This window comes from Rhineura floridana, chromosome 3 (genome assembly GCF_030035675.1).
Source record: "Rhineura floridana isolate rRhiFlo1 chromosome 3, rRhiFlo1.hap2, whole genome shotgun sequence".
NCBI classification, from domain to species: Eukaryota; Metazoa; Chordata; class Lepidosauria; order Squamata; family Rhineuridae; genus Rhineura; species Rhineura floridana.
Genome location: NC_084482.1, coordinates 2,118,573 through 2,145,084, shown reverse-complemented (window position 1 = coordinate 2,145,084; position 26,512 = coordinate 2,118,573). Strand labels below are relative to the sequence as shown.

The 26,512-nt window shown below is 44.2% G+C and overlaps 2 protein-coding genes across 6 annotated transcripts in view; one reads left to right on the top strand and one right to left on the bottom strand.

The window, feature by feature from the left end:
* Positions 1 to 26,512, bottom strand: part of MAST1 (microtubule associated serine/threonine kinase 1) — a 136,869-nt gene that overhangs the window by 36,187 nt on the left and 74,170 nt on the right. For 3 of the 5 annotated variants that reach the window (XM_061613772.1, XM_061613773.1, XM_061613775.1), the window contains 8 exons: positions 23,994 to 24,072; positions 22,343 to 22,503; positions 18,858 to 18,933; positions 17,858 to 18,067; positions 17,420 to 17,521; positions 12,405 to 12,537; positions 6,051 to 6,130; positions 880 to 965 (listed from right to left, as the gene is read on the bottom strand). In XM_061613772.1, coding sequence (XP_061469756.1) covers positions 880 to 965; positions 6,051 to 6,130; positions 12,405 to 12,537; positions 17,420 to 17,521; positions 17,858 to 18,067; positions 18,858 to 18,933; positions 22,343 to 22,503; positions 23,994 to 24,072 — 927 coding nt within the window. The remainder of the gene's footprint in view (positions 1 to 879; positions 966 to 6,050; positions 6,131 to 12,404; positions 12,538 to 17,419; positions 17,522 to 17,857; positions 18,068 to 18,857; positions 18,934 to 22,342; positions 22,504 to 23,993; positions 24,073 to 26,512) is intronic. The other 2 variants (XM_061613771.1, XM_061613776.1) reach the window with 2 other exon arrangements.
* Positions 25,294 to 26,348, top strand: LOC133379140 (keratin, type II cytoskeletal 8-like). The gene has a single exon (XM_061613781.1). The coding sequence runs from the start codon at positions 25,323 to 25,325 to the stop codon at positions 26,238 to 26,240; it is 918 nt and encodes a 305-aa protein (XP_061469765.1). The 5' UTR covers positions 25,294 to 25,322; the 3' UTR covers positions 26,241 to 26,348.

Here is a 26,512-nt window from a genome sequence, read left to right as displayed (position 1 = left end):
GTGTCCAAATTTGGCTTGGGAGTCTGTTTCCCAGAAACCACATCCACCAGTCCCACACATATGTGACATCAGGTGTGGGGCAGGTACAGAAGTATCTATAAAGAAAGGAAGCTCCTGATTTAAACCCCACTTGCAAAGGAACAAACACAGCATTTTCCCCTCCGTAGAGGAAGTGCTTTGAATTCAAACCACTTCCTTTGTAAAAAAAAAAAATGCTCTGTTTAAAAATGTAGCATTTTTTTCCTCTCCAGATCAAGCCTCTTTGAAGGTGCTCTGATTGGCAGTTAAAGCAAATACCTGTATCAATCATCTGAAGTCATTACATACAGGTAACTAACAGGTGGGTGGTCTCATCCACTTATCAAAGTTGGGTTGGGGGGGGCAGATTTTGGAATCCAGACCACCAGCCAGATCTTTTCCCACCCTGTCTTACTATGCTGAGATGATATTGTTCTTATTTTCCTTTCAACATAGTTGAAAAAGTCTTCTTTTTCAAGGGATGTCCCTGAACCTCCAAATCTAGCTCAGATGCTTTCCCAGATCAATTCCTATACTCCTACACAATGCTCATAAAGAAACATGTGACATGGGCACTCCACATGGATGCTCAGGGCATAACTAGTTCTTTCACCTCAAACTGGGCGAGGAAGGAAATCACATGACTTGGGAGCCTATGTGGGCTGCCTGCATAACGCATTGCACTAGGAGTGTGGTGGAGAAGGGCACAACAGCCTACTCCTTCACATTGGGAACAAGAACATTGGCCCAGGTCACCATTGAACCAGGCCTGATTTGCTGCTAAAGTGTAAAACTGGCAGCAAAGAGATCCTTCCATGCAGGCAGATCCAAGGAGCTTGGTATCTGAGTCAGCTCACTTACCCATACGCCCCGTTGCTTATAAGTTTAATTGTTTCAAAATCTCCTTCTCCTGGTGGCTTCTTTGGCTTTGGAGTAGTTCCACGACTCTGTAATGGTAAGCATACTGGCTGTGAGGGAATAAGCAGCTCCTATGAATTCAGCCATTATAACAGGAGTCAGCCCTAGGAGGATGCCTTCTTTACAGACTGCATTTGAGCCTGGAATATGTCAAGTTGCGAACATGGCTAACACTGATGCCAGAAGAGGAGCAAAGCGCCACTCTGAAATTGAATATGCATACTAGCCAATGCAGCTTTTTCATTTCATTTACAGATGCAGGAAATGCAAAAACCAAAGAAGAGCCAAAAGCACAGACATAAGATGGGGGAAGCCCTGGCTACACAACAGCACTAAGGATTTCATGATGAACACAGAGACTTTGCTGGCAGAGCCACTCACTGATTTAGAAGCCTAATGAAGTGTTATTCTCGTGGAGTCTCTGGGCTTATCCACATGGGAGCATTGCTTTGTACTGAAGGTGCTGTTTTTACTTCTGTTTTCTATTTGCATCATCTGCACTGAGTGCTCAATGCTAGCTGCAAACACAGTCTTTTCAATTCACACCAGCCCTTCCTCTATGAAGGATCAATCACACAGTTTTCTAATGACCACACCCTCTAATTTCACATTTCCATTCCCTCTGGTTACTAGGGAACCGAGCATGCTCAGTTTATTTTATCAGCTGCAGTAGATTCCTTTAAAAAAAAAGCCCGGGGGGGGGACTCAAAAATGGTGGGCAAAAGGGGGGTGGAGAAAGAACACACCTCCCTCCATTTACACCCCATGGGCAGGGGATCCAAAATTAGTGTAAACACTCTAGATCAGAAATTCTGAAAATTTGCCCCCTACTGTACCTTGTCTGAATTGCCAATGGTCTTTGTGGGCAAATGAGCTGATTTTATTCCTGTTTTAGCAATTGTAACACGCTGTGCTAGATTATCTATGACTTTTAAATTTATCTGTGTTGCTGCTATTATTTCTGCTTTTGAGTTCTTACATGCTGATACTTTTTCAACTACACAAAGACTACTTAAGTGTCCCAGCAAGCTGAGATTGAAGGGCTAATCTCCTAATGTATCACCAGATAATCACCAGCCTTTAGATATGTTAAATCAGGTACACAGCATGGCAATTACAAAGAAACAAACTGGACAAGTTTATTTTGAAAAAGTACAAACCTTTGTTTTAGCAGTATTACACCTTTGCGCACAAGTTAAGGGGGAAAAAAATAACCACCACCCCAACCTTTTTAGGTGTCTGCAAATAAAGGAGAAATAGATATGCCACATGTGATTAGCTGCAAACACACAGTAAACCACTGTGCTACTAACATGATGTTAGTACTAACCCAATCCACTGATTATTTTTATTTTGATTTGATACAGCTGAAAGTACAAACCTTTATTTGAGCAGTATTATACCTTTGCACACAAGTTAGGTGAAAAAGAAAATAAAGCACCATTCATCTGCCAAGAAGCAGGGCTGCTTATTGCAATAAATAGCTGTAGAACACCGTCCAAGTAGTCTGGCTCCTGTGGCTGTTTGCAACATAAAAAAGGCCAGCAGAATGGAGGAGAGCAGCCAGAAGTTGCTTGTCAACCCACAAGAAACAAAATGAACGAAAGGAGGATATAACGGGCATGGAAAGAGATGTATGAAAAAGTAATGTTTGAAACACCCATCTAAAAATATCGAAGCAAAGAGTCTGCAACCACTAGTGGAGCAGAGTGGAGATGTATTGTTCTCCACTTTTCATATTATCAGCTGATTGGGTTAGCACATATTTACAGGGGGAAAACTGTGTGATAGCTTCTGTTTGCTGGTAACATCATGTGAATGATGTGAATTAAGAGGAGATGTGAGTAGCAGCAAACACACAGTAAACCACCATGTAGATAACCCTTCTGTTATTCAAGAGGTGTGCATTGGTCACGCAAATGAAAAGTTAGTAAGCAAGAACATGAAGTGTAAGAGGTCAAACATTATGTTTTCAGCTCCTTTTGTTCATTATAACTGCTCCATCCCTACCTGTCCAAGAGCTCTGGGCAGTAAGTTAAGAGTGGAAACATGTTCCTGCTCCTGTGCTGTTTTTCTACCTCGTCTGAAGGAGGCGGAGGCGTGCTAGGCCGCTCTCTCTCCACTCCTCTCACCTTCCTTACTAAATAAATAACATTAGTTCATATTCAAACAAAGGAGTCCATGTTTGGAGGGGGGGGATCACATTCTATTTAACTCTTAATAAACATGCACCCACCTTTTTAAAAAAAACTTTTAACATGAGGCTTAGAAGGGATCTCCCCTGCAACTGGATTTATTCTACTGAACAGAATATATTCATTCTTTCACAAGAAGTGCCACAAGGGCTGCTGCTGCCTCTGGCTCCCCCACTGTCCTGGGCTATAAAGTGGGCTGTAAGTGAGGTCAACTGCAGTGCATGAAGGAATTGTCCATGTAGCCTCCCTGCCCATCCAGACTGGCCACCATTTTAGATGGCAAAACAGCACCAATGAAACTACAGCCATGGAGAATGAGAAGCTGCTATAAGCACCACCTCATGGCTTTCTCTCACGTTCTGACTGGTGCAGGAAAAAAGCTCTTCCAGGAGTGATGCTTCCTGCCTTTCCAGCTGTGTCTAAAAACTCTGAAGCTTCCATTAGTAGCTGCAGGAAGTACCATGCAGACATGCCCCCCTGGACCTCCCTTCCTGACAGCTGGGTGGTTGGCCATACATGCCACTCCATACCTGAAATAATTGCTACTTACTTCTCTATTATCTGCATACCAGCAAGGTTGGATATCACTCATTTATTCCCTTTCCATTGGACATCACTAATTTGGCTACCCCACCCCCATCATATCATGTGCTCATTTCCTAATTAAAAAGGATGAATACACTCTGGGAAGCACAGATGAAAGAAGGCAAGAAGGGCATTGCCCCAGTTTCCTGCTTCTGTGTACACAAACCTCCCATCAGTGGACACTGGTGGCTCTGATGTCAGAAGGGAGGTGAATCCACACCAGGTTTTAATCTGAACTTTCAAGAAGCTGTCCAAGGTGCTTTCCAGCTTCTTGAAAGTTCAGACTAAAACCAGGAGTGGATTACTGCCCCACTGACATCGGAACCACCCGCCTCCACCGCCTGCCACGCGCAGTTGGCTTCCATGCTGGTGTTTTACATTTATTTATTTCTATTTTAGCATGTTTCCACTTTCCCTCCTATCCCAAAGGCTTTGAGGTAGCTCACAATGGATTAAAAACCAAGTGTAAAACACGCCATTCAATAAATCAACACACATAATCAGTACTGAAAAACCCTCCCACCTCCACCAACTTAACCCAAGCTCAAAGAGCAACCAATGAATCTTAACAATGTTTCTAAGCCACCCCAATGCTCAGACTTTGGGGAATCTCCAAGAGGGAAGAGGAAGTGAGGGTGGTTTACTAACTGTAAGACAATACAAGAACGCCCCTCTAAGAGCCCCTTCTTCTGCAAACGTGAGACATGAATATCACCACTAACAGACCCTGATAAGGCAGAGAGGAGTGGAGAAAGTGGTTTCTAGACTGGAACCCAGCAGGTCTTAGAACCAATGCACATCTCACACCATATGTACCTTAAGAGCCATGTTTTCCTTTCCTGGATTTTCCACCTATTTCCCTTCTGCCTGGGACCCCTGCACAATCCTCTCTTCCATTTGCCCATTATATGCCTTGCCTAATCTTTCTCTCCTCCTTACCTTCCTCTCACCTGCCTAACCCATTCCTAAGCTTTTTGCCTGGCTCCTGTCCTTCTCATGCTGTCTGGACTTCTACCCCAGCCACCTATGTTCTGTTTCTCCCAGATCTCTGATGTGAACCTCCCTTTTCTTCCCTGCTCATATGCCTGCCTGGGCTTTTTTTGTCTTTGTTGTAAGGAAGGGGGTGGAGGAAGGAAGCAAACGGGGAACCCCATTTGGTTTTTCTCACTTCCACCACACCTACTCACTCTTTCACATTGCAGTTTTCCCAATTTATTTGCTGCTTTTTACCTTTTCTTGTACATCTGCTATGCTGCCACTGTGGCAGGCTGGCCCAGACATATTGCTGACTCAAAACCACTGTGCTGTGCCATCCAAGAATTGCATCCCAGCCTCCTCTGCTGTTTTGCAAGGAATTTTGGAGTACATTTCTGCAATGGCACACGGCTTCACTGGCACCCCCAGAAGTGTTGCCATCTCTAGTAGCTGCTTGGGCTGCCATCCTTGGCCCCTGCTGCCACCTTTACCCAAGTCAGGGTGCATACACTTCAGCTGCTTCTAACATGTGAAATTCTTATCTAGGACTGTGAGTTTTAATAGTTTAGCCAGTACATTAATCAACTAAAACTTTGGTTGATTACCTGATGGGGATCAGAGTTACGGGTACATTTATTTCACTGTTTGGGTCCCAGTGTATGGGGAATTAAAAAACAACGATTAAAAGATGGCCTTTCCTTGTAACAGTGAGGGCTATCATTTGTTTATTACATTGCAAGTTGCCACAAACATCTTTCAATGTTTCAAAAAAGCATTTGAGGCCACTTCCAAAGAACCATAAAACAGGTTCTGTTAGCCCCAAAGGGCTATGAAATTGGCGTGGGAGAACAGCCAAAGGACTGGGGTGATAGAGAGCAGTAGTTTAACTTTTGCTCTCCATGTCACTGACAAAAACCATCACCTTCAGGCAGGGTTAAACTCCTGCTCCTCAACCCCCCCCCCCGTCCTGAGGCTACTCAAGCTTCCCATCCACTGCTATTTACATAACAAAGAAGTGTAAACTAACTGTATTCAGGCCTGCTTTAGCCTCCTTTCCAGTTGCTGCCAGAAGAGACTCAATGCCCAGTACATGGCTGTAGTTACACCCAAGCCAGCAGCTCCAGAATCAAGTTTCCTTTCTTTTGTTTTCCTGCACAACACCCCACCAAATGGGATGTGAACCTGAAGCCTAGCAACAAGAGCAGCTTAATTTCCCCTCTTTCCCCAGTATCAATGAAGAGGCTTTGGATGTGGCAATAGCAGCAGAAACACTGAGCAGGGGTATGAGGAGTGTGTGTGTGCTGTGTCTATGGGTGAAACGTTGGGGTAGTTGGCACAGCTGGGCTAGGGTTGGTGTACCTGTGTACTGACCTCTGTGAATTCCTCTGTCTCAGGTGTGTTGGATCCTCCGCTATCGTGCTCCTCCACATACAGCACATCTGACGAGAACAGGGTTTGGAAAGAGCCAAAGGGAGAGCCAAGGGAACAAGGCTTTAGCAACCCCATTGTCATTCATGAAAGCACAGAAAGGGTGAAACCTAGACATATGCATAGCCATGCATATACGCCAATGCACATGCATGTGGTATATATATGTACACATTGTGGCATGCTAACGTGTGTATGTGTGTGAGAGGCAGAGAGATACATGTGTCTAGATGACAAATCAGGAGACACAAGCATGCACTTGCTAACACAAACCACAGGTGAACACATTTGCATGCATCCTAATGCACATCTTAGTAACATATACAAACACCTGGGGGTGTGCAGGTATGCATATACTTACATTCACACCGGAATACAACTGCAGCTGTGCAACCCTGTTCACACAAATGCATGCGCGCATTCATTTAACACACATACATACAGACAGAAGTTTATCCCAAACTGCAAATGTGTGATGGTCCCTCTGTCATCTGGTGCCTTGGAGGCTCCTCTACTTCCCCAAATTGGCATGTGAGCTCAGTTTTGCTTACTTGGGTGTCAGCATTCTGACACCAAGTAGTTTCTTCTTGAGCAACTATCAATCCTGACTCTGGGTCAAACAACACACAATTGATCCATGCAACTTTCCACCATGGAGATAAAAACAGCTTAAAAAGAGCAATTTTAATTGTGAAACCAGCCTGAGAGGAAAGCATTAAGCACCCCTTGTCCTGCACTGCTCTGATGCAATCTAGAGCCTATTGTAAAAAAAAAATGCTTTATGTTAGAAGACGTGTCTCTCCCACTGCGTATATTTTGTATCTCATTTTACTCAGGATAAAGCAAGAAATACATCCAGACTGGCCTCTGGGATTTGCCATAGGTAGCAATTCAGGATTTCTTGATTTCATAAAATTAAGGCATCAAAAGTTGGCTGGTTCCACCCAATTAAAGATTTTTTAAAAAAACAAAGAAGGTTATTGAAGGAGACAAAAGGTATAATAGGAGTAAGGAGGAGATGAGAACAAGCAAAAAGCAAACAAAAAACCACTGTCTAACCTGATAACTTAATAAGTATTTATAAACTGTCCTTCACCAAAGACAGCAGGGCAGTGAACAATAAATATATCCAAAGACAGTCATACAACATGCTCTCCTATCCCTTAACTTGTAGTCATAAAACAGATTCACACATATGTGGGTTTTTTCCTCCAGGTGGTCATGTATCCGTGATACATGATCACATGAATAAGGAAATTGATGCCTAGACAGGGTCGGGTCCAGATTTGAGGGTCCCTGGGCAAAGTGTTGCCTGCTTGTGGTGGCAGCACTCCAAGCAGAGCTGGGCAGCTGGCTTAAGCCACCCTTTAAACTTCCCATGCAGAGGTAGGTGGCTGGATCTATAGCTACCCTTTCAGAGGCATTATAGGGAATTTAAAGGTTGGCTTGATCTAGCTGCCTGACACTGCTCAAACTGGTGGGTTGGGAATAAAATAAGAAGAAAGGAGGCCCAGAGTAGGCATTAGCAGTGGGCTCTGCCCATGGATGCCAGGTGGTGATGCCAGCTCTGAACCCAGGCCTAGCTTTCAGTGGGAAACCTGTGTCTGGGCTGCACCACTTCAGGCAGCTTACATGAACGAATGCTTCCCCATATTAAAAAAACAACCTCCTTACAGAAAATTGTTCTAGCCCTAGCCTTCCCGCCGACATGCCCAATGCTTGAATAATTGGGGGAGGACACCCCCCTCACGTTTTGAGAAGGCTCCCATTAGCCACTATTTTTAGGAGGCTATGGGGGGCAAGGGATCTGACCAACATCAGGGAAGTCAGAGGGTGGGGTTTATGCATTTCATTAAGCTCCCCACTATCTTTTTCTGCCATTGTTCAAGCCCTGAACATGCAAATTTTACATGTGGGAGGAACCTTTGTATGGAGTAGCAGTCAGACATGCAAGCTCTCACCGGCAGTTTGAAATGGTACTACCTGGATACAGGTTTACCTTTTCAGTGCATCAAGAGGCTTTGAGTCAAACCACTGCAGACACACAGCCTGTTCTCACAATCCCAATCCCTTGTCATAACCATAGCTCTATAGCATGGGGTGATTTGCAGGGTAGTGCAGTGTTTTGTTTGCATTTTGTGACCCCCTCCCAAAGTCCTCATGGCCCACTTATGCATTTTAAATTTGCAAAGCAAAGGTGAATACTTGGGATCTAAGGGATAAGAGAAGGCTCCAGTGATCTGTGTTAATAAAGGATCCTCCGTGGCGCAGAGTGGTAAGCGGCGGCAACGCAGCCGAAGCTCTGCTCACGGCCGGAGTTCGATTCCAACGGAAGGAGGAAGTCGAATCTCCGGTAAAAGGGGTCGAGGTCCACTCAGCCTTCCATCCATCCGTGGTCGGTAAAATGAGTACCCGGCATATGCTGGGGGGTAAAGAAAGGCAATCCTACCCCATATATACAGTCTGCCTAGTAAATGTCGCAAGACGTCACCCTAAGAGTCAAAAATGACTCGCACTACAAGTGCGGGGACACCTTTACCTTTAAGAGTGCATCACACTTTATCATCATAAGTGCCTTGCATTATCTAAAGTCTATCTACTCTGGTGTTCTTAACAAGAACCCCAGAAACTGACCAATGAGCTAGACTCTATCCATGATCTATCCTATAATTTATTTATTTATTTATTTATTTTCATTTCTAGACCGCCCATAGCTAGTAGCTCTCTGTACAAAACAAGATTAAAATACAATATAGAATAAAATCAGTAACAAAGGAACACATTAAACTAAAAACATTAAACATAAAGCATTAAACATTAAAATGCCTGGGAGTATAGCCAGGTCTTAACCTGGCGCCTAAAAGAAAGAACCGTAGGCGCCAGGCGTATTTCCTCCGGTAAGCTGTTCCATAATTCGGGGGCCACCACAGAAAAGGCCCTAGATCTAGTAACAGTCCTCCGGGCCTCCTGGTGAGTTGGTACCCGGAGGAGGGCCTTAGATACTGAACGAAGTGAACGGGTAGGTTCATAGCGGGAGAGGCGTTCCACAAGGTATTGCGGTCCCACACTGTGTAAGGCTTTATAGGTCAACACCAGCACCTTGAATCTAGCTCGGAAACAAATAGGTAGCCAGTGCAAGCGAGCCAGGACAGGTGTTATATGCGCAGACCAATTGGTCCTCGTCAACAGCCTGGCTGCCGCATTTTGCACTAGCTGAAGTTTCCAAACAGTCTTCAAGGGGAGCCCTACGTAGAGCGCGTTACAGTAATCCAGTCTAGAAGTTACCGGAGCGTGAACAACCGAGGCGAGATCATCACTGTCCAGATAGGGGTGTAGTTGGGCTACTAAGCGCAGGTGGTAAAACGCGTTCCGTGCCACCGAGGCCACTTGAGCCTCGAGCGACAAGGAAGGGTCAAAAAGGACCCCCAAACTACGAACCTGTTCCTTCAAGGGGAGTGTAACCCCATCTAGAACAGGATAAGCATCTACCATCTGAGCAGGGAAAGAGCTCACCAACAGTGTCTCAGTCTTGTCTGGATTGAGTTTCAGTTTATTAGCTCTCATCCAGTCCATTATCGCGGTCAGGCAACGGTTCAGCACATCAACAGTCTCACCTGTGGAAGGTGAAAAGGAGAAGTAGAGCTGCGTGTCATCAGCGTACTGATGGCAACGCACTCCAAAACTCCTGATGACCGCACCCAGAGGCTGCATGTAGATGTTGAAAAGCATGGGGGACAAAACCGACCCCTGAGGGACTCCACAATGGAGAGTCCAGGGTGTCGAGCAATGTTCCCCAAGCACTACCTTGTGGCGACGATCCACTAAGTAGGAGCAGAGCCACTGCCAAGCAGTGCCCTCAACTCCCAACTCCGCGAGCCTCCCCAGAGGGGAGACACTTTTAAAAATAACTCTGTCCCCAAAGAATCTCAGATGAGTTTCACCTCTGTATTAAGATCTTGGAAATATGTCTTTAAAGGCAAGGTTCAAACTATGGAGATTGGATTAAATATGGACCTGGAAAAAGATTTGGATTTCCTGGCTGTGATGGATCCTGGAGACAAATATTACGGTTTGGAACTCAGCGCTGTCCCTGAAGGAATTGATGAAGAGATTGGAGATAAAGATATTATCGGTTCGAAAAAATTCCTGGACTGGAAGGATTTGATGGAACTTGAAATGGAGAAAGTTAACAGAATTAATCCCTGTTTTGTGTCAATGGAAAAATCTTCAAGAGATGTGCTAGTGTATTCTGTAAAAAAGAGGAACAGAGATGCGGCTTTGCAACAATACTTCAGTGATACGTTCGGAATTGATGGCAAGGAAATATCTGTGATAAAGGAAATTCCTATCAGACTCTTATTATATGACTATGACAGCAAGATTATTGGGCGCGTAAAGATGGAAGATGGGAGATGGAACCAACAAGGATAATGGAAGAAGAGCGATTTGAAATTAGTAGACTTGATGAGTTGGATTAATTGACATGTTTATCTAGAAAAAAAATTGATGGACATATATCTCAAGGATTGGAAACTTCTCTTTGACTTTTTGTGGAAGAATAAAATGATATGATGTTAATGAGATTTGATACCAATTAAGATAACCGCTGGAGGAAGGTGATTTTATAATCTATTAAGAGACAGGCTTGTTATATATTATAGACTTATAGCTGAACTACGACAAATCGGAAGTCAATATTTTAATATTTTTTTCTTTTTTATTGTATTAGTTATTGATTTGTGTTTTTTCTTTTTGTATTGTTTTGGTTTTGAAAATTTGAATAAAAATTAATTGAAAAAAAAAAAAGATCTTGGAAATATGTCAAGACCAGAAGCTGTCCTGCCAAACTCTCTTCCCCCCTCCCATCACTAACATCATATCGTCTCTGTGTTTGCTTATTTATTTATGTCCTGCTTAACAAGCAGACCACAAGGGATGGGATCCACTGAGTGGTGCCAGTTCAAAAGCATTCTGTTGACCTAATAGGCTTGTATTAATTCGAGTTCATTCTTTGTCCACAAGCCGCTGTTTTTAACCAATCTGTTTTTTCTCCTCAGAAAAAATATTGATATTAATATTGATTTTTAAGGAAATATGGATATTTTTAAAGGAAATATCTATATTTTGAGAAAGATTTATTGACAAATTAAATGAAATATTCATAAAATGAAGGAATTATAAAAATATAGATATGAATATCAATATTTTAGATGTGGATGTTTTTTAAAATTCTGTTTCTGAAAATAGCAGCAGAAAATCATTACATAAAAATCTGATCCACAACAATAGTGAATAAGTGAATTAGTGAATTTGGTACCAAACCCAAACTGGGTGAATTCTAGCATATCCCTACCCTACACCAAGGGCAAGGAATCTTTTTCAGCCCAAGGGCCATGTTCTGTTCTATGCAACCTTCCGAGGACCACATGCCTGTGGTGGGTCAGGCCAGGAGCAATAGTGCTTGGAGCAACAGATGTCAATTTACTCACACCTCTTTCTCTATCCCCCATCTAGGCAACCAAGAAGTGTAAGTGTTTGAAGTGTATTGTTTTTATTCTTGTTGTATGTCGCCTAGAGTGTCCCTAACCCGGACAGATAGGCGACTGAAAAATAAAATTTATTATTATTATTATTATTAAGACATATTCTAGCCAGGCAAAAACACTCAAGGAAGGTGCAAAGTAGGGCCAGTGGCGGATGTGGCCTGGGTGTGTTTGATGAGGGGTGTGTGTGGCTGTGGCGAGCCCCAAGGGCCAGATAGAGAGGCCTAGAGGGCTACATTTGGACCCCCAGGCCTGAAGTTCCCCATCCCTGTTCTAAGCTATAGTCATGCATATGGACAGGGTTCCCCTGAACATTGCAGAGGAATTGCAGGGGAGAGTGTTCTTGCACTCGGGTCCTGCTTGCGGGCTTCCCCCAGGCACCTGGTTGGCCACTGTGAGAACAGGATGCTGGACTAGATGGGCCACTGGCCTGATCCAGCAGGCTCTTCTTATGTTAAATGAGATTGACCCAGGCATGAGGAATCCTCATGGGGGGGGAGGGGGCAGACAGCCTGTGTTCCTTGGAATCAATGTAATGCCAAATTCAACAGCTAACATAAAGCGCCACTTGCCATATAGCCACAGAAGTTACAAGATGAACATGCCAAAACATGCATGAAATTATACACACACGCACACACACAGAGCCACATGACGTAACAGGAACTGTGGTCCAGGATTGTATGCGTAATTCTGCCCACCTACTTGCTTGCTTGCTTGCAGGTGATTTTGGTTGAATTACCTGGGAAGGGGTCTCGGGTAAGTCCCAGCTGGCTGATGATGTAGCGAGGGATATCTGTCTTCACCAGGTGTCCCTCTTTGGCATGGTCCTCAGCTGCTTCCAACAAGTGGTAAAACTCCTCAGGATTAAACTCCTAGAGTGCAGCGGAACAAGTCCACATTAGGTCCCGGGAATGCCCCTGGCTTGGATCAGAAATCTTCTCCTGAGACATCAGGAAGCTGGCAATGACGTGCTGCTTTTCCCTTCTCTAGGGGAGCCACAAAGGAGAGATCTGGTGTGGTATACTGGTCAGAGTGTTGGGAGCTGTATCAGGGCAAACTGGGTGAGCTCAAAGCATCCACTTGCTCTTTCTTTCTCATAGCCTAACCTACCACATAGGGTAATTGTGAAAATGGAGTGGGATAGCCCCCATGCACACTGTCCTGAGCTTCTTGGAGGAAAAGTGGGGAAAAGTCTGAGAATACTGTAATAAGCTTGGGGTTGGACTAAATCTTTTTTTTGGGGGGTAGCCTCCAGACCTAGGAGTTTATAGCTGTAAGATGGGATTCTGTAGAAAGAAGGGGCTGCTAAAATGATCAGACTAGTTTCTTTGTTGATAACCCTAGCTGCAACAGTGGAGTATCTGCTTTGTAATGTAAGGCAGGGCAATGGGTTGCCACAGAAACAAATTGTTGAGAATCCTTCTCGAAAATGAGAAGGGTGATATGCCTTTCCTCTCCTACCTCCCCTGGCCAGATGTGAGGTCATCAAGGTGTCTGTGTGCGCTAGAGAACAAAAGAGAACAGCAGTCTTGGAGCAGAGGCTTAAAGAGGCACAGAGGCCTGACTTGCTCTCTCTGAAGAAACGAAGGCTATGGCTTTGGTGGCCCCCTCTAGAAACCTAATGAAGGAGCAGGATCTGTTGGGTGATAATTTGAACTTTCCATCTTATGCTCAGCCTGTATATGTAAGTAAAATCATATAGCACAAAAATGTCATCTGTTTCTGTCAAGCGAACCAGAACCAGGGTACATGGTTAAGAACCTTGAAACCTCTTAGGTACTGGGGTGTGAATAACAATATTTTATCTACGTGAAGCATGGGATTTCATCATTGCAAGCAGGCATAATGTTTTCTTTGGGTTAACTGTTTGGGAACAAAGGTCTGCAAAAATGGGGTTCTGTGGGCCCATAAAACATGACTGGTGCAGTAAGTATTGGCCAGAGGCTATACGATGATGAGGACTGTGTTAGATGAATTAGGGCCCTTCAATTTCATTAATTTTATTCTAGGATACCAAACATGTGCCAGCTGTAATGCAGATGGCTTTTTTCAGCGGAGCGGTAGAAATGTCTGTGTTTGTGTTATGGGGATCCTATAGTAGTGTGAGTGACTGAGATTTTGATGCCCATTTCTTCTTGTAAGTCACTTTGGGTTCACCTTTCTGAAAAAGTAACTAATAAATATAATAAATACTAATAAATGATAACAAGTGTTTGAACAGTTGTCTTGCTGTGTGGCAACTATGCCCTTTGCTTAACGTAGCACAATAGTCATCACTATTGTCTGTGAAGTGCATTGCAACTTCTTTATGAATTGGAAATAATGTTTTACTGATTTTATGTAGGCTACAGATCTAGCTGTAGCAATTCAAGATGCTTCTCAGAAGATACAGACTAATCAGGGAAATCAAACTACTGATTCTGATTGCAATGTTTTTGGTTTGTAGGGTCTGACTTTTTTTAAAAGGCAGAATGGGGGGAGACAAAGGAGGAGATGAGAAATTAGAGGTATGTGGATTGACAAAGATGTTTGGAGCATAGACACTTATACTGAGACCGGGTAGTTTCATTTGAAGAATAGGAATTGGAAACATTCAACCTTAATCTCAATGTTTTGAGTTTTAAAGTGTTTTAAAGTGTTTTTAGCATTTCTGTTTGCCGCCCTGGGCTCCTGCTGTGAGGAAGGGCGGGATATAAATCAAATAATACATAAATAAATAAAAATTAAAGTGTGCCTCCCTTATTTATTTTATTAATTAATTATTATATTTATATCCCTCCCTTCCTCCCAAAAAGGAAGCCCAGGGCAGCAAACAACAAGTGGTAAAACACTAAAAACATCTTAAAAACAATTCCAGTGCAGATGCAGACTGGGATAAACTCCCAGATCCAAAGGAAATAGCATTGGGGAAGCCAATCTCAATTCCTGTGCTAGAGGAAATCAAGGAGGAACACAATCAATTTCTCAGCACTATTTCCTTCAGATCTGGGGTCCAGAGCAGGATTCATACCACTTTCTTCAGCAAACACCAGGTGGAGAAAAACCCCACAAATAAATTAAGAAATTAAAACTGCCTTCTTGCAGCCCCTTTTCGGCAAAACCAAACTGACAGCTAAATAAAAAAAAATTTTTTTCCTTGTGGGTGATTATAAACACATTTTTCTCTTCTAGACCGGAGAGGGGTAGGGAAAAAGAGGCATAATCAGTTGCTTGCCCACATCTCTCTATTGTCGCTCTCATCCTTTTCAAATAAGCAATGCTTGTATAAGCACAGCAACAGATACTGCATTGGCTTGGCCAATGTGATGCAGCAGAACCTCCTACTTGTCAAAGCACCTGGGGATTGGCCAGGCTGAGGAAGTGCTTCCTGTGATTGGATGGTATGTTGTTAGGGGAACCAGCAGACACCTTGAATCCTAACTGGCACAGGTGGAGAAAAGCTGATGATGATCTCTGCCCTTGGATGGTGAACAAGAGCCAGGACTGAGACACAGAAGGAAGTGCTTAATTGGTGCCAAGGCTCAACGGGATTCAGCTCAGAATCTATTTTCAGTGCTAAAGCTCAGTCCTGGTATAAAGGAAAGCACCTCTGAGTATGAACTCAGTTCTTTTCCTGGGCTACGGTTTCTCCTCACTTACAGGACTGAGGAGCAGGCACCCCTGAGCAACTCCACATGGGAACGAAGCTGACAAAGGAATATCAGTCACAATGCCCTTCACAGTCACCTTGAAGGATTGGCCCAAAATGTTCTTGTGGTGATTGAGGCAGAGTTGGAAAAGTTACTTTTTTGAACTACAACTCCCATCAGCCCCAGCCAGCATGTTCAAAAAAGTAACTTTTCCAAGCTCTGGACTGAGGTAACACCAAATTCAAATTTCTGCCCCACCACTAATTAGAATGGAACACAATCTACTGAAGTCTCCCTGTTAAAGCCCTGTTTAAACAAATGGGAAGTCTGGTTCCTTACACTGGGGCAAGCTCAAGAGAACTTCCCAGTGGTTTGAGTACTTGCATCAGATCTGTTTCCCTCCCAGCTTGCCACCCTTAATTGTCCCCCAGATCCCCTGCCCAAGATGGCTGCCTCATCTTCCCAAAAGCTGCTGCTTTCATTTTATGTCTCACACAAAGAGATACAGAGCAGGGATAGGGGACCTGTGGCCCTCCACCTGTTGTCAGATTCTAACTCTCATCAGCCTCGGCTAGCATGAGGAATGGTCAGGGATGTTGGGAGCTGCAGTCCAGCCAGTGGAGGCTGGCCCATTAGGGCTAATGAGGCACTGTCCTGCCAACCTCAGTCTACCCTCACCAGCCTCCACTTGCCTGCCTTCTTATTTACAACCAATCCGAGAGGTGGCCCTGCCTGCCAGCTTCCTCCTGCTGCGTCCCAGTGTTGCCCTTGTAGAACTCAGCAGGGAGGAGGATGGAGGGGACAAATCTAGAATTAGTTGGTTCTGCCTGGCCTTAGCTCTGGCTCCACCTAGTTGGTCTCCCTGCCTTCTGTCCTACTAGTCCCAATGTCTAGGAGGGCCACTGGGTTCCCCTTCCATGATCTAGAGCACTGTTCTTCAACCTTTGGTCCCCATATACTGTTGGACTACAACTCCCATCATTTTTGCCATTGGCTAACCTGGCTGGGATTGATGGAAGTTGTAGTCCAACAACATCTGGAGACGCAAGGTTGAAGAACAATGATCTGGAGGATTGTTAGCTAGCCTTTGATCCACTATCTTGTTTCATTCTTTAGAAACTGCTGATCTAGAAGCCCTTCTCCTTAATTCCTAGTGTGCTGTTTGATAGTGGTTATTCAGTGGGGAGGCTAGCTGGCAATGCTTCTTTTTCTATTATTTATGGTATTTATTTAAAAATTGATGCCCTGTCTCCTAGCCTGGCAAGGCCTCTAAACCTAGCTTACAATAAAATTTATATAGTACCAACAGTATGCATGGTACATTTAAAATACATGTCCTCTTAAAAAGCAATGTTTGGGAGAGTGCATACGCAAGCAACAAAGGGGATCAGAAACATCTGGGGTCCATTGGTGGGAATGACAAATGGACCCTGAACACAGGGGAAACATTCCAGTGGATCCTGTTATTACATTATAGCTGCCATGCTTATGCATTCCATTCATTTTAAGGGCCTTTCTGCACACTCCTGGTTTGTCTCTTCATAAAATATGTATATTGCATTTTTATTTGCTGTATTGCGTGCATATGTTGTTCCGCAAAGGTGTGCCTCTGTTCCAGGGATATTGTATGCTCTGAGTACTCAAAATGTAATATTTTGTACCTGTAAGAGTTCTTTCAAGTGGGCTATTCATTGCTATTGCAATGTGCAAAACATGGCTGTGGAAGTCTTGCATGCTCCAGCTGGATATCATTTTGTGATGCAAGAACCAACAGGTTGAGGAGCTGGACTAGGTTCTTGGCTTTGAACATGATACTGAGCTCACTAAACCTGGGGCTGGTAGACAGGAACCTACTGGGCTGGTTCTCACAGCACCAGGGCCCATAAAACCAGAGCCAGGTGCCTTTCTCTAGACTTGTGGAACTGAGTACCTCCCATACAGGGTATTTTTCATAAATTACATGCCAATAGGATTAATTACATGCTGATGGGATATCATTTGTGGGAGTATTGTCTCATTACTATGGCATACTTGATGTGAATGTATGGAAAGATATCAATAGGCAACAGAGACATACACTTTCGAGCCCTGCCAGTTTCTACACACACATCCCTCAGTGCCTCACCAAGCATTCCAGTAGCCGGGCTGGTCGGGAGATGATAATGAGCAGCTTCTTCACCAGCTGAGTGACAAAGGTCACCTCCTCACTCTCGGAGCGCTCGTAGGCCTATATGTAATAGAAGAGGTGGGTCATTAGAGAGGGGATTTGTCTGGGGTCAACCCCATGGACTGCCACTGCACCTGCAAAGCATGCCTCACTATCAACCCATTCAAAGCCTCTGATCCCATATGGCCTGTTTTGCCCATAGATGTTGCTTCTGTCCTTTCTACCACACACTCCAGTACTCAGTTTCTTCAAAAATTCCTCCAAGCCAGCCGAGCTTCCTGTACAACCTTTGAGTGACATTGCTTCTATTTGTATCTTTTATTCACTGCCACACCACTGGCTTCCTTTGTACATCCTGTCATGCACCACCCATTCACCGGAACACTCCATGCTCACATCTTTCAGTAATTTCTCCATGTTCTCCTGCAGCTCGTAGAAGTAGACAGTGGTGATGAGGCCTTCCTGGGACTTGGCTAGACAGTCTCGAGCCAGCTCAATGACCTGGTGGTGGATGAAACTGAGCGCCCCATCAGCCAAGGGCAACACACTGGCTGGCTCATAGGTCTTGATGAAATCGTGCAGCTTCTCTTCCATTTGCGCTGTGGCCTGTTGGGGTACAAAACTGAGGCTCTTATGCAAGGGCAAAGAGAACTGTCCCAAATAGCCCAGAGTAGGCCATTGTCCTTTCCTGAAGCCAGGAGAACTGGAGAACCCCTCATCTACAACCCAGTTCACAGCATTCTCTGAAGTCCCCCCCAGTTAAAAAAAAAAGCAAGACTATGAATTCTGTGTCATGACAGTCCTTCCTCACCTTCCTGTTAACAGAATTACTTGGTAGTTCAAAATTGCCCCACAGTCTTGACTTGAAACACAGATATCTATCTACGTTCTCCTCTCTCTCTCTCGGCATCTAACAATGCACATCCAACCACAGGGGCTCCCTTTCTGTCTCAGTCTTACAAGGAATAAAATATTTCTATTCTCCATCAAATCTATTTATATAAATAACAAACACACATTCTTTTCAGGTTGGCATTGTGTCTGTTTTATTCTATTTCTGTGCCCAGTCCTTATTACCTCCCTCTTTCTTGATCTTTCTCAACATATTTGTTTGCAATATGAACTACTACAATAGTCACAAGAGAATGAGATAAAATAAAGCAATGAGATGCTGTTCTGTCCAAAAGCATTCAAGTTTTAAAGTGTCAATTAAACAAAAGTTAACACAGAAATATTCTCTGTCTTTCTCTCTCTAATGGAAGGTGGCTCAGTGAAAGAGGTTCCTTTGCCTCTAGCAGGACGCTGAGCCATTTTCAGATTTCCAGGTAAAATGGTCCCCATAGTAGGGTCTTTGATGCAAGTGAAATGTTTAGACTCAGCCTCCTATTCCCCTTACCTTGGGAAATCGCTCCTTGTAAACATGATTCATCATTACTATCTCATTGTCATAAGAGGATGGGGACCGGCCTGGGCTGCAAAGAAAGAATAATGAGTCATCAATCTCTTCTATTTCCTTACACACACACCCATCTCCCTGAATTTTATTTGGGGATCCTCATTGTTATTATTTCTACTTCATCTTTATGCTTTTGTTGTCAATCGTCTGAGATACCGTATGGTAGAAGTGGGCAGAACATAGATGTGGACCTATGGTAAATGTCTGGGTGGTTGCAGCATTCTGGAAAGGGTTTCTCACCACCACCAAAGACTTCTCCCCCACTTTCTGACATAGGCTGTTGAAATGAAGGAAGTGTGTTTGTGGGGGTATCAGAATGGATTTTTGTGTGAAAAGACTATGAGCTCAGTCACGGCACTGAAAACAAACTTCTGGACTAAGCATGTGCTCATAAGCACCAGGTCCCCCAATTCTAAGCATATTGTGCAACTAGCCTCAGTTGGTAGACCCAGCAGTTCTAGTAAAAACCAACCATCGATCCCACAAACCTGAACTCTGCCCATCCCTACTGTACAGGACCTGTCCAGGGGGCATCCATTACATTGGGCACAAAGGTTTGCGAGGAAACTCAGGAATGAACTGTGAGCAGCAGGGTGCAATAGCAGCAGGGTGTGTCAGCTGGTAGTGAAAAAGCAGGGTGGTATCAATATTGCCATATTGCTTCCATAACCTGAAGATAACACTTTCATAATGGCACATTCACCACTTTGGAAAATGTACAAGGAGCCATTAACAGGCAACTCTTTGATCATAATTTTATTCATTTCACTGGTCATAGCAGGCAGGACACTACGGGACTCTTCTCAATGCTACCTGTTTTAACTTTTCCTCCTGACTCGGATCATGCCTACCTGAGGGAAAAAAAGAGCCATCCAACAATGTTTCCTCTCAGAAGTTTGATGGGGCTTACTCTCAGGTAAATGTGTACAGGATTTCAGCCTAAGTCATTATCAACTTTGAATTGCAATCAAATCATATTATCAAATTGTTTTTGTGTTTATATTCTTAGATTTTTAACGTAACATTTTTTATTTTCCCTAAATAAAAACCTCTTTCATTACTGCTTTGCTTTGAGTTATTCAAAACTCTAGTTTGAAACGGAGTGTTTGGTGCAACACTACTTGAATATACTGTTCTCTAGGGACAGCGGACAGAAGGGTTGAAACCCCCTGTATGTAATGAAAGGAGGATACACAGACTTTACAACAGTTCCCTGTATTCCTGGGCTGCTGTTAATAAAGCATCTCCAACTACCTGGATTTAAAAAGATGTGGTTGGTGTTAGCTTACTCTCTCTTAAGTGGTAAAAGTCACTGGAGGGTCTGAGATTTGTGTTTCAAACAGTCTGGCCCCTGGAGTCATGACAAACAGATAATACAGGGCTAAGTAAGTTCAGTAAAGGCTCCATCAAAGGAGGGTGCCTTGAGGAGGGACCTAAAGGAGGGGAGAGGAGCAGTTTATCACCTCAAAAGAAGGCGGCTTCTCCAGGCATAGGAACAATGGTTTCATGAAACTGTCTCTATAGTTCAGAATTATATAGGTATTGGTGATTTATTCCTTCACAGAAGTATAATTGTTGCCTTGCTGAATGAGACTAAAAGGCTTTCTAATCAAGCATTCTAATCCAGCCCCACCAATGACGATGGCATGCCCAACACAGTCACAATAGGGCAGGGGTGGATCTATATAGCTTTCCTGATGATGCTGGATTACAGCTCCCTTCATCCCTGGCCATTGGAGATGCTGGCTGGGGCTGATGGGAGGTTCGGTCCAACAACATTAGGAGAGCTACAGGTTGCCCACTCCTGGTATAGTGCTTTCAAGTGCTCTAGTCACTTCACAAGTATTAGTCCTTATAACAAACCTGTAATTACCCCCCATATTGCAGATGGGGAATCCAAGGGTGAAAGAGAGTGACTTGCCAAAGAACCTCTAGTGAGTTCATACCAGAGGCAAGATGCAAATGGGGGACTATGACTTGATTCATAGTTTAGTCTCTTAGCTACTATGTGACATGATGGGGATGGGGAACCTGCAGCCCTCCAAATGTCGCTAGAATACAGCTTCCATCATGCCTGACCATTGGCTGTGCTGGCTGGGGCTGATGGGAGCTGCAGTCCAGCAACATCAGAAGGGCAACAGGGCCACCATTCCATAGGGGTAGTTTTAAGAGCACAGATTGCTGCTTGTGATGTTCCTGCTTATAGTGTAAATATGGTAAGTGCTGGTTATATAGAAGACATATGGTAAGTGGAGTGAAAGAGGAGGGGGGAGTACATGAGCAGTAGAATGCTGGATGATTGGCTGAGCGTTTGAATGGCTGGGAGTATAAATGGAAGAATGACAGTTGAATCTGTGTGGTGTTTGGGAGGTTGTGGTTGATGTGGTGTCTTTGAGAGGTTGAGAGAGAGGTTGGAGGTTTGGAGGTGGTGGTGTTGAGAGTGAGTCAGAGTTCTGAGGCAATTAGTAAAAAGTCAAGTACCTAACAGAATATAGATGAAACCATACACTTGTGAAACATTCCTTAAGTAATCTTGTTATTACTAATTGACTAATTGCCTGCTACTCTGAACTGTCACTGTTTTACTGTTTTATTGTTGTACTGTATTTATTATGATGTATTTTAATTGAGTTGTACGTCGCCTAGAGTGGCCATTGGCCGGATAGGCGACTTATAAATTATTATTATTATTATTATTATTATTATTATTACTGATATTCAATAAATACTTCTTTGGTTTACCAAAGGCCTGATCCTTGGCTAGGGGAATATACAGACCAGAAGGGAGGGCAAGGTAATTACCAAGGCTGAACAGAAACTGTATCTAATGGTGGCAGCAGTGAAGGGAGAGATTGTAACAAGTCACGTATCCAGAGCAACCCAGAGTTGTATGCTTTAAATATAAAGATACAAGGGGGCTGGGAACAGCATAGGCACACAGTCACAAAGTAACAAGCTATAGAGAGATTTAGGCAAAGTCTCTGGGAGTTTGGGTTACAGAAAGTGACTGGTGGTGCTGCCTAGCAGTGAGATCTAGTGAAATCTGTGCTAGAGCTGTAAAGGGTAAGAATAAACCTGACGTTCCTGTCTGCTAGTAGCCCCAAGTGAGAGCTTCACAGGTGGTGCTGGGGAAGGACGTCACACTGCTCTACAAAGATTCTTAAAAAGGTACTCTCCCAGCGTGTGCTTCTGTGTGTGTGGAAACTTAGGGCTTACTCACGCATTGAAATAGCGCCAGCTATGAGGGTTGGCCCTGAGTCAAACTAACTTACTTGGTTTTTATCCCATTCTGTAGGTCATCAATACTTCACTGCCAGTCTCTCATTTTATTGTATTCCTAGCAAGCTATTGAGTGAATGTATGATGAGCACACGAGTGTCCAAGGGGAACTGTTATTTAGATTGACTTGTCTGCTCCATACTTACCTGAGGCTCCGGGACCGGGGCCGCACTGCAGGGGACCGCCGTCCCCCGTCATCATCAGTAATGCTTTCAGTGCTGCCAAAATGCTTGGAAAGGAAATGCAGCTCATCCACAGTGGGTTGATAAGGCAGCTGGTGAAGGCGCTCTTGGGAGGAGCAGGATGACTGCAAGGAAGGAGCAAAATTGGCCATAGGTCCTTAGTTGATGCTAAGATGCAGCAGGCTCTGGAGTGTCATTTATTTACATATGTTTTTCAAAATTCTGTCATTGAAATGCAGCTGGACCTGGGGAATGGTCCAGTTCTTATATATGTACTGGATAGTCTTCCAACACATACCAGTTTTACTGAATGAAGCAAAATATAGTCCAATCGTCAATGAAATAGGGTCGTTTGGAAATGTCAGCCTAGAAATCTCATGGAATGTGACTGAACACAGGAAGCTGTCTTAAACCATCAGACCACTAGCCCATCTAGCTCTATATTGCCTTCTGTGTGCCCTCCAGATGTTGACTACAATTCCCATGTGCCATGGGAGTTGTAGTCCAAAATATCTTGAGGGTACCAAGTTGGGGGAGGCTGCTCTATGGTTTCAGACAGGAGTCTTTTATCAGTTCTACCTGGAAATACCTGACATTCAAAGAAGCTGAATGTTGGAAGATTCAGGACAGACAAAAGGAAGGACTTCTTTACTCAGCGCATAGTTAAACTATGGAATTTGCTCCCACAAGATGCAGTAATGGCCACCAGCTTGGACGGCTTTAAAAGAAGATTAGACAAATTCATGGAGGACAGGGCTATCAATGGCTACTAGCCATGATGGCTGTGCTGTGCCACCCTAGTCAGAGGCAGCATGCTTCTGAAAACCAGTTGCCGGAAGCCTCAGGAGGGGAGAGTGTTCTTGCACTCGGGTCCTGCTTGCGGGCTTCCCCCAGGCACCTGGTTGGCCACTGTGAGAACAGGATGCTGGACTAGATGGGCCACTGGCCTGATCCAGCAGGCTCTTCTTATGTTCTCATGTTCTTACGAAATGCCAGGAACCAAACTTGTGACCTTTTCTATGAAAAGCAGGCGCTCTACCACTGAGCTACAGCCTTTTATGCTACTTTGAAGCTCAGAAGTCCACATATCATTGCAGTGAACCACACGCTCCTCTGTATCTTACACCACAGCCCTATGGAGTACACATGGGAGGTTAAAGTCAGCACTGAGTTATGGGAGAATACTTACAAATGGGTAGACAGTCTGCTTCTTACAATGCCTTGTCTGAGCTAATGAATGTACAGGTGTTGAGACCTCACATAATGTAGACTCTTTCTCTAGGCGCGCATCAGGGTCTCATGATTTCCTCTCTTTTGCCTGCATGCCCACAGTGCACATGCAGGGAGGGCCCTCTTGGGATGTGTATGTGTGAATAGTTACAGTCTGGGGGAAGGGGTCATAGTTCTAGCAATCTCTTCCTCCATGGTTTTAGTTATTTATTTATTAGATTTATATCCCACCCTTCCTCCCAGTAGGAGCCCAGGGCAGCAAAGTTATCATTTATACTCTCAATCACCCCAGCACAGTCTCTGAACCACTGTCCAATAAATAGCTTCCATTTCCAGTCAAATCTTGCCTCCCTCCCAGGATGTCTTAGTGGTAGGAAACTCTTACCGATACAGTCGAGCTGGGTGTGTTGGTTCCATATCCAGATGATGGCAGGGAAGCCAAGGACCAACGACGGCCATCTGCCCTGTAATGGCCAAAATGAACATGAACTTTGAGATGGTTCAGGATTTAGAGAGGCAGAATCAGTTCCAATTTTTAAAAAATCAATCAAGCCATGTTTCAATCAGTTGTGCCTTATTTGCTGGTTCCTCTAGTAAGGCAGCTTGTTGGAAATAACAACCTATTCAGACTTTCACAGCACAAGGGTGCATACAAGGCATATAACTGAACACCAAACTGCTTCTCAAATCTAACTTCGCTTTCACAGTCATCAAGCTATTTAGGAACATTCTAAGAAAATCTCTCTGTTAAAGTTCAGTTACAGATCCATTTATTGGCTTTCATTATACAGCCACGAGAGTGGCTGTATACTATAGCCAGTGTGGATCTTTCACATTCCGTAATGTTGAATTGAAAATACCCCCCATGCCATTCTGATGCTTTCCATAAGCTAATTTCAAAACAAACCTTACAAAACGTATAGTCCTGAACTCAGAAACGCTTGCTTAACAGCCCTCTAAATTTTCATGGCGATACACAAAACAGTCTGAGAGAATAGAGAGTTCAAAGTCTAAAAAGAGAGAAAAGAACGAGCCCATTTGGACTTTTTTCTGTCAGTGTTCTCATAATCTGTTGAAATTCATTAAAAATCAGCCATGTTCACAGAGTACCTGTAATCCTATTACTGATGTTGCCCCATACTCTGACCTTCATCTTCTGCAGTTTAAAAGTTAAAAAAAATGCCTGGCTGATTTTTAATTAATTTAAGAAATTTTGGCTTGAACTCAATGGTAATGTTGGGCATGCTCAGTAAGAACCAACTGTCAGTGTTCTAAAAGCCAGACTCATCCTAATCAGGGGGCCACACCCACACCAGACTTTGATTTCACGTGAGACAGTCATGGCTTCCCTCAGAGAATGCTGGGAAGTGTAGTTTGTGCAGGGTGCTCACAGGACACTCCTATTCCACTGACAGAGCTTCAGTGGCCAGACGGGTTTACCAGTCAGCCACTCTGCTTGAAGGTCTGTGAGGGGAACAGGGCGTCTCCTAGCAACTCTCAGCATCCTTCACTAACTACACTTCCCAGGATTCTGTGAGAGAAGCCATGACTGTCCAAAGTGAAATAAAGGCCTGTTGTGGATGTGGCCAGGGACAGCTTTGGTCTAAATTTGGGTGGGAGGCTACATGTGCCTGCTGTAGAATAAAAGGCTTTCTGCAGTGTCCGCCCGGCCTTGTCTCCCGTAGAGAGGGCGAAAACCCCCCCCTAAAGTAACATGATGAAGAAATCCTCCTTCCGAACCACTTCTTCAGGCCCCGTCCGCACCTTCAGCAGCCGCTCCTATACGGCGGGCCCCGTCACCGCCTCTCGAGTCAGCACCTCTTACGCCTCCTCCGGCTATGGGGGCAGCAGGTTTGGAGGTGGCGGCAGCGCCAGCAGCTTCCGAGGGTCCTCCGTCGGCGGCGGCATGGGGGGTATCACGGCCGTCAGTGTGAACAAGAGCCTGCTGGCGCCGCTCAACTTGGAGATCGACCCCACCATCCAGCAAGTGAGGACCAAAGAAAAAGAGGAGATCAAGACTCTCAACAACAAGTTCGCCAACTTGATTGACAAGGTTCGCTTCCTAGAGCAGCAGAATAAAATACTGGATACCAAATGGAGTCTCCTGCAGAATCAGAAAACCACCCGAAGCAACATGGACAGTATGTTTGAGGCCTACATCAACAACCTGCGCCGGCAGCTGGACGGCTTGGGGCAGGAGAGAGCAAGGCTGGATGCTGAGTTGGCCAACATGCAAGGCCTTGTAGAAGAATTCAAGACTAAGTATGAAGATGAAATCAACCATCGTACTGAGAAGGAGAATGATTTTGTCCTTTTGAAGAAGGATGTGGATGAGGCCTACATGAACAAGATTGAGCTGGAGTCCCGTCTGGAATGCCTGACTGACGAGATCAACTTCCTGAGGCAGCTGTATGATGAGGAGCTGCGTGTAATGCAGTCTCAGATCAATGACACTTCTGTGGTCTTGTCCATGGATAACAACCGCAGCCTGGACTTGGATGGCATCATTGCCGAGGTCAAAGCACAGTATGAAGACATTGCTGCCAAGAGCCGGGCTGAAGCAGAGAGCATGTACCAGATCAAGGTGAGCCACCACCCCCTGCACACATACACCTGGTTTACTACTGGGTGATGAGGGCTGGGCTGGGTTGGTGAGAGTCGCCACTCATTCTTCGTTTTACATATAAATAGTACATTTTAATGTGTACTATTAATATTTATTGATGTATTTTGCTGCTATTTTGATTATTTTTGTTTGATTCCATTGTATTATTGTATTTATATATTCTCTGATTGCGTTATTATTATGTACACCGCCCAGAGAGCCCTTGGGCTTAGGGCGGTATATAAATTAAATAAATAAATAAATAAATAAATAAAAACGTGGGGAAAGCACTGAAAAGC

What these genes read in the sequence shown, in the direction of transcription:
- LOC133379140 (XM_061613781.1), top strand. Translation starts at nt 25,323, where the DNA reads ATGATGAAGAAATCCTCCTTCCGAACCACTTCTTCAGGCCCCGTCCGC.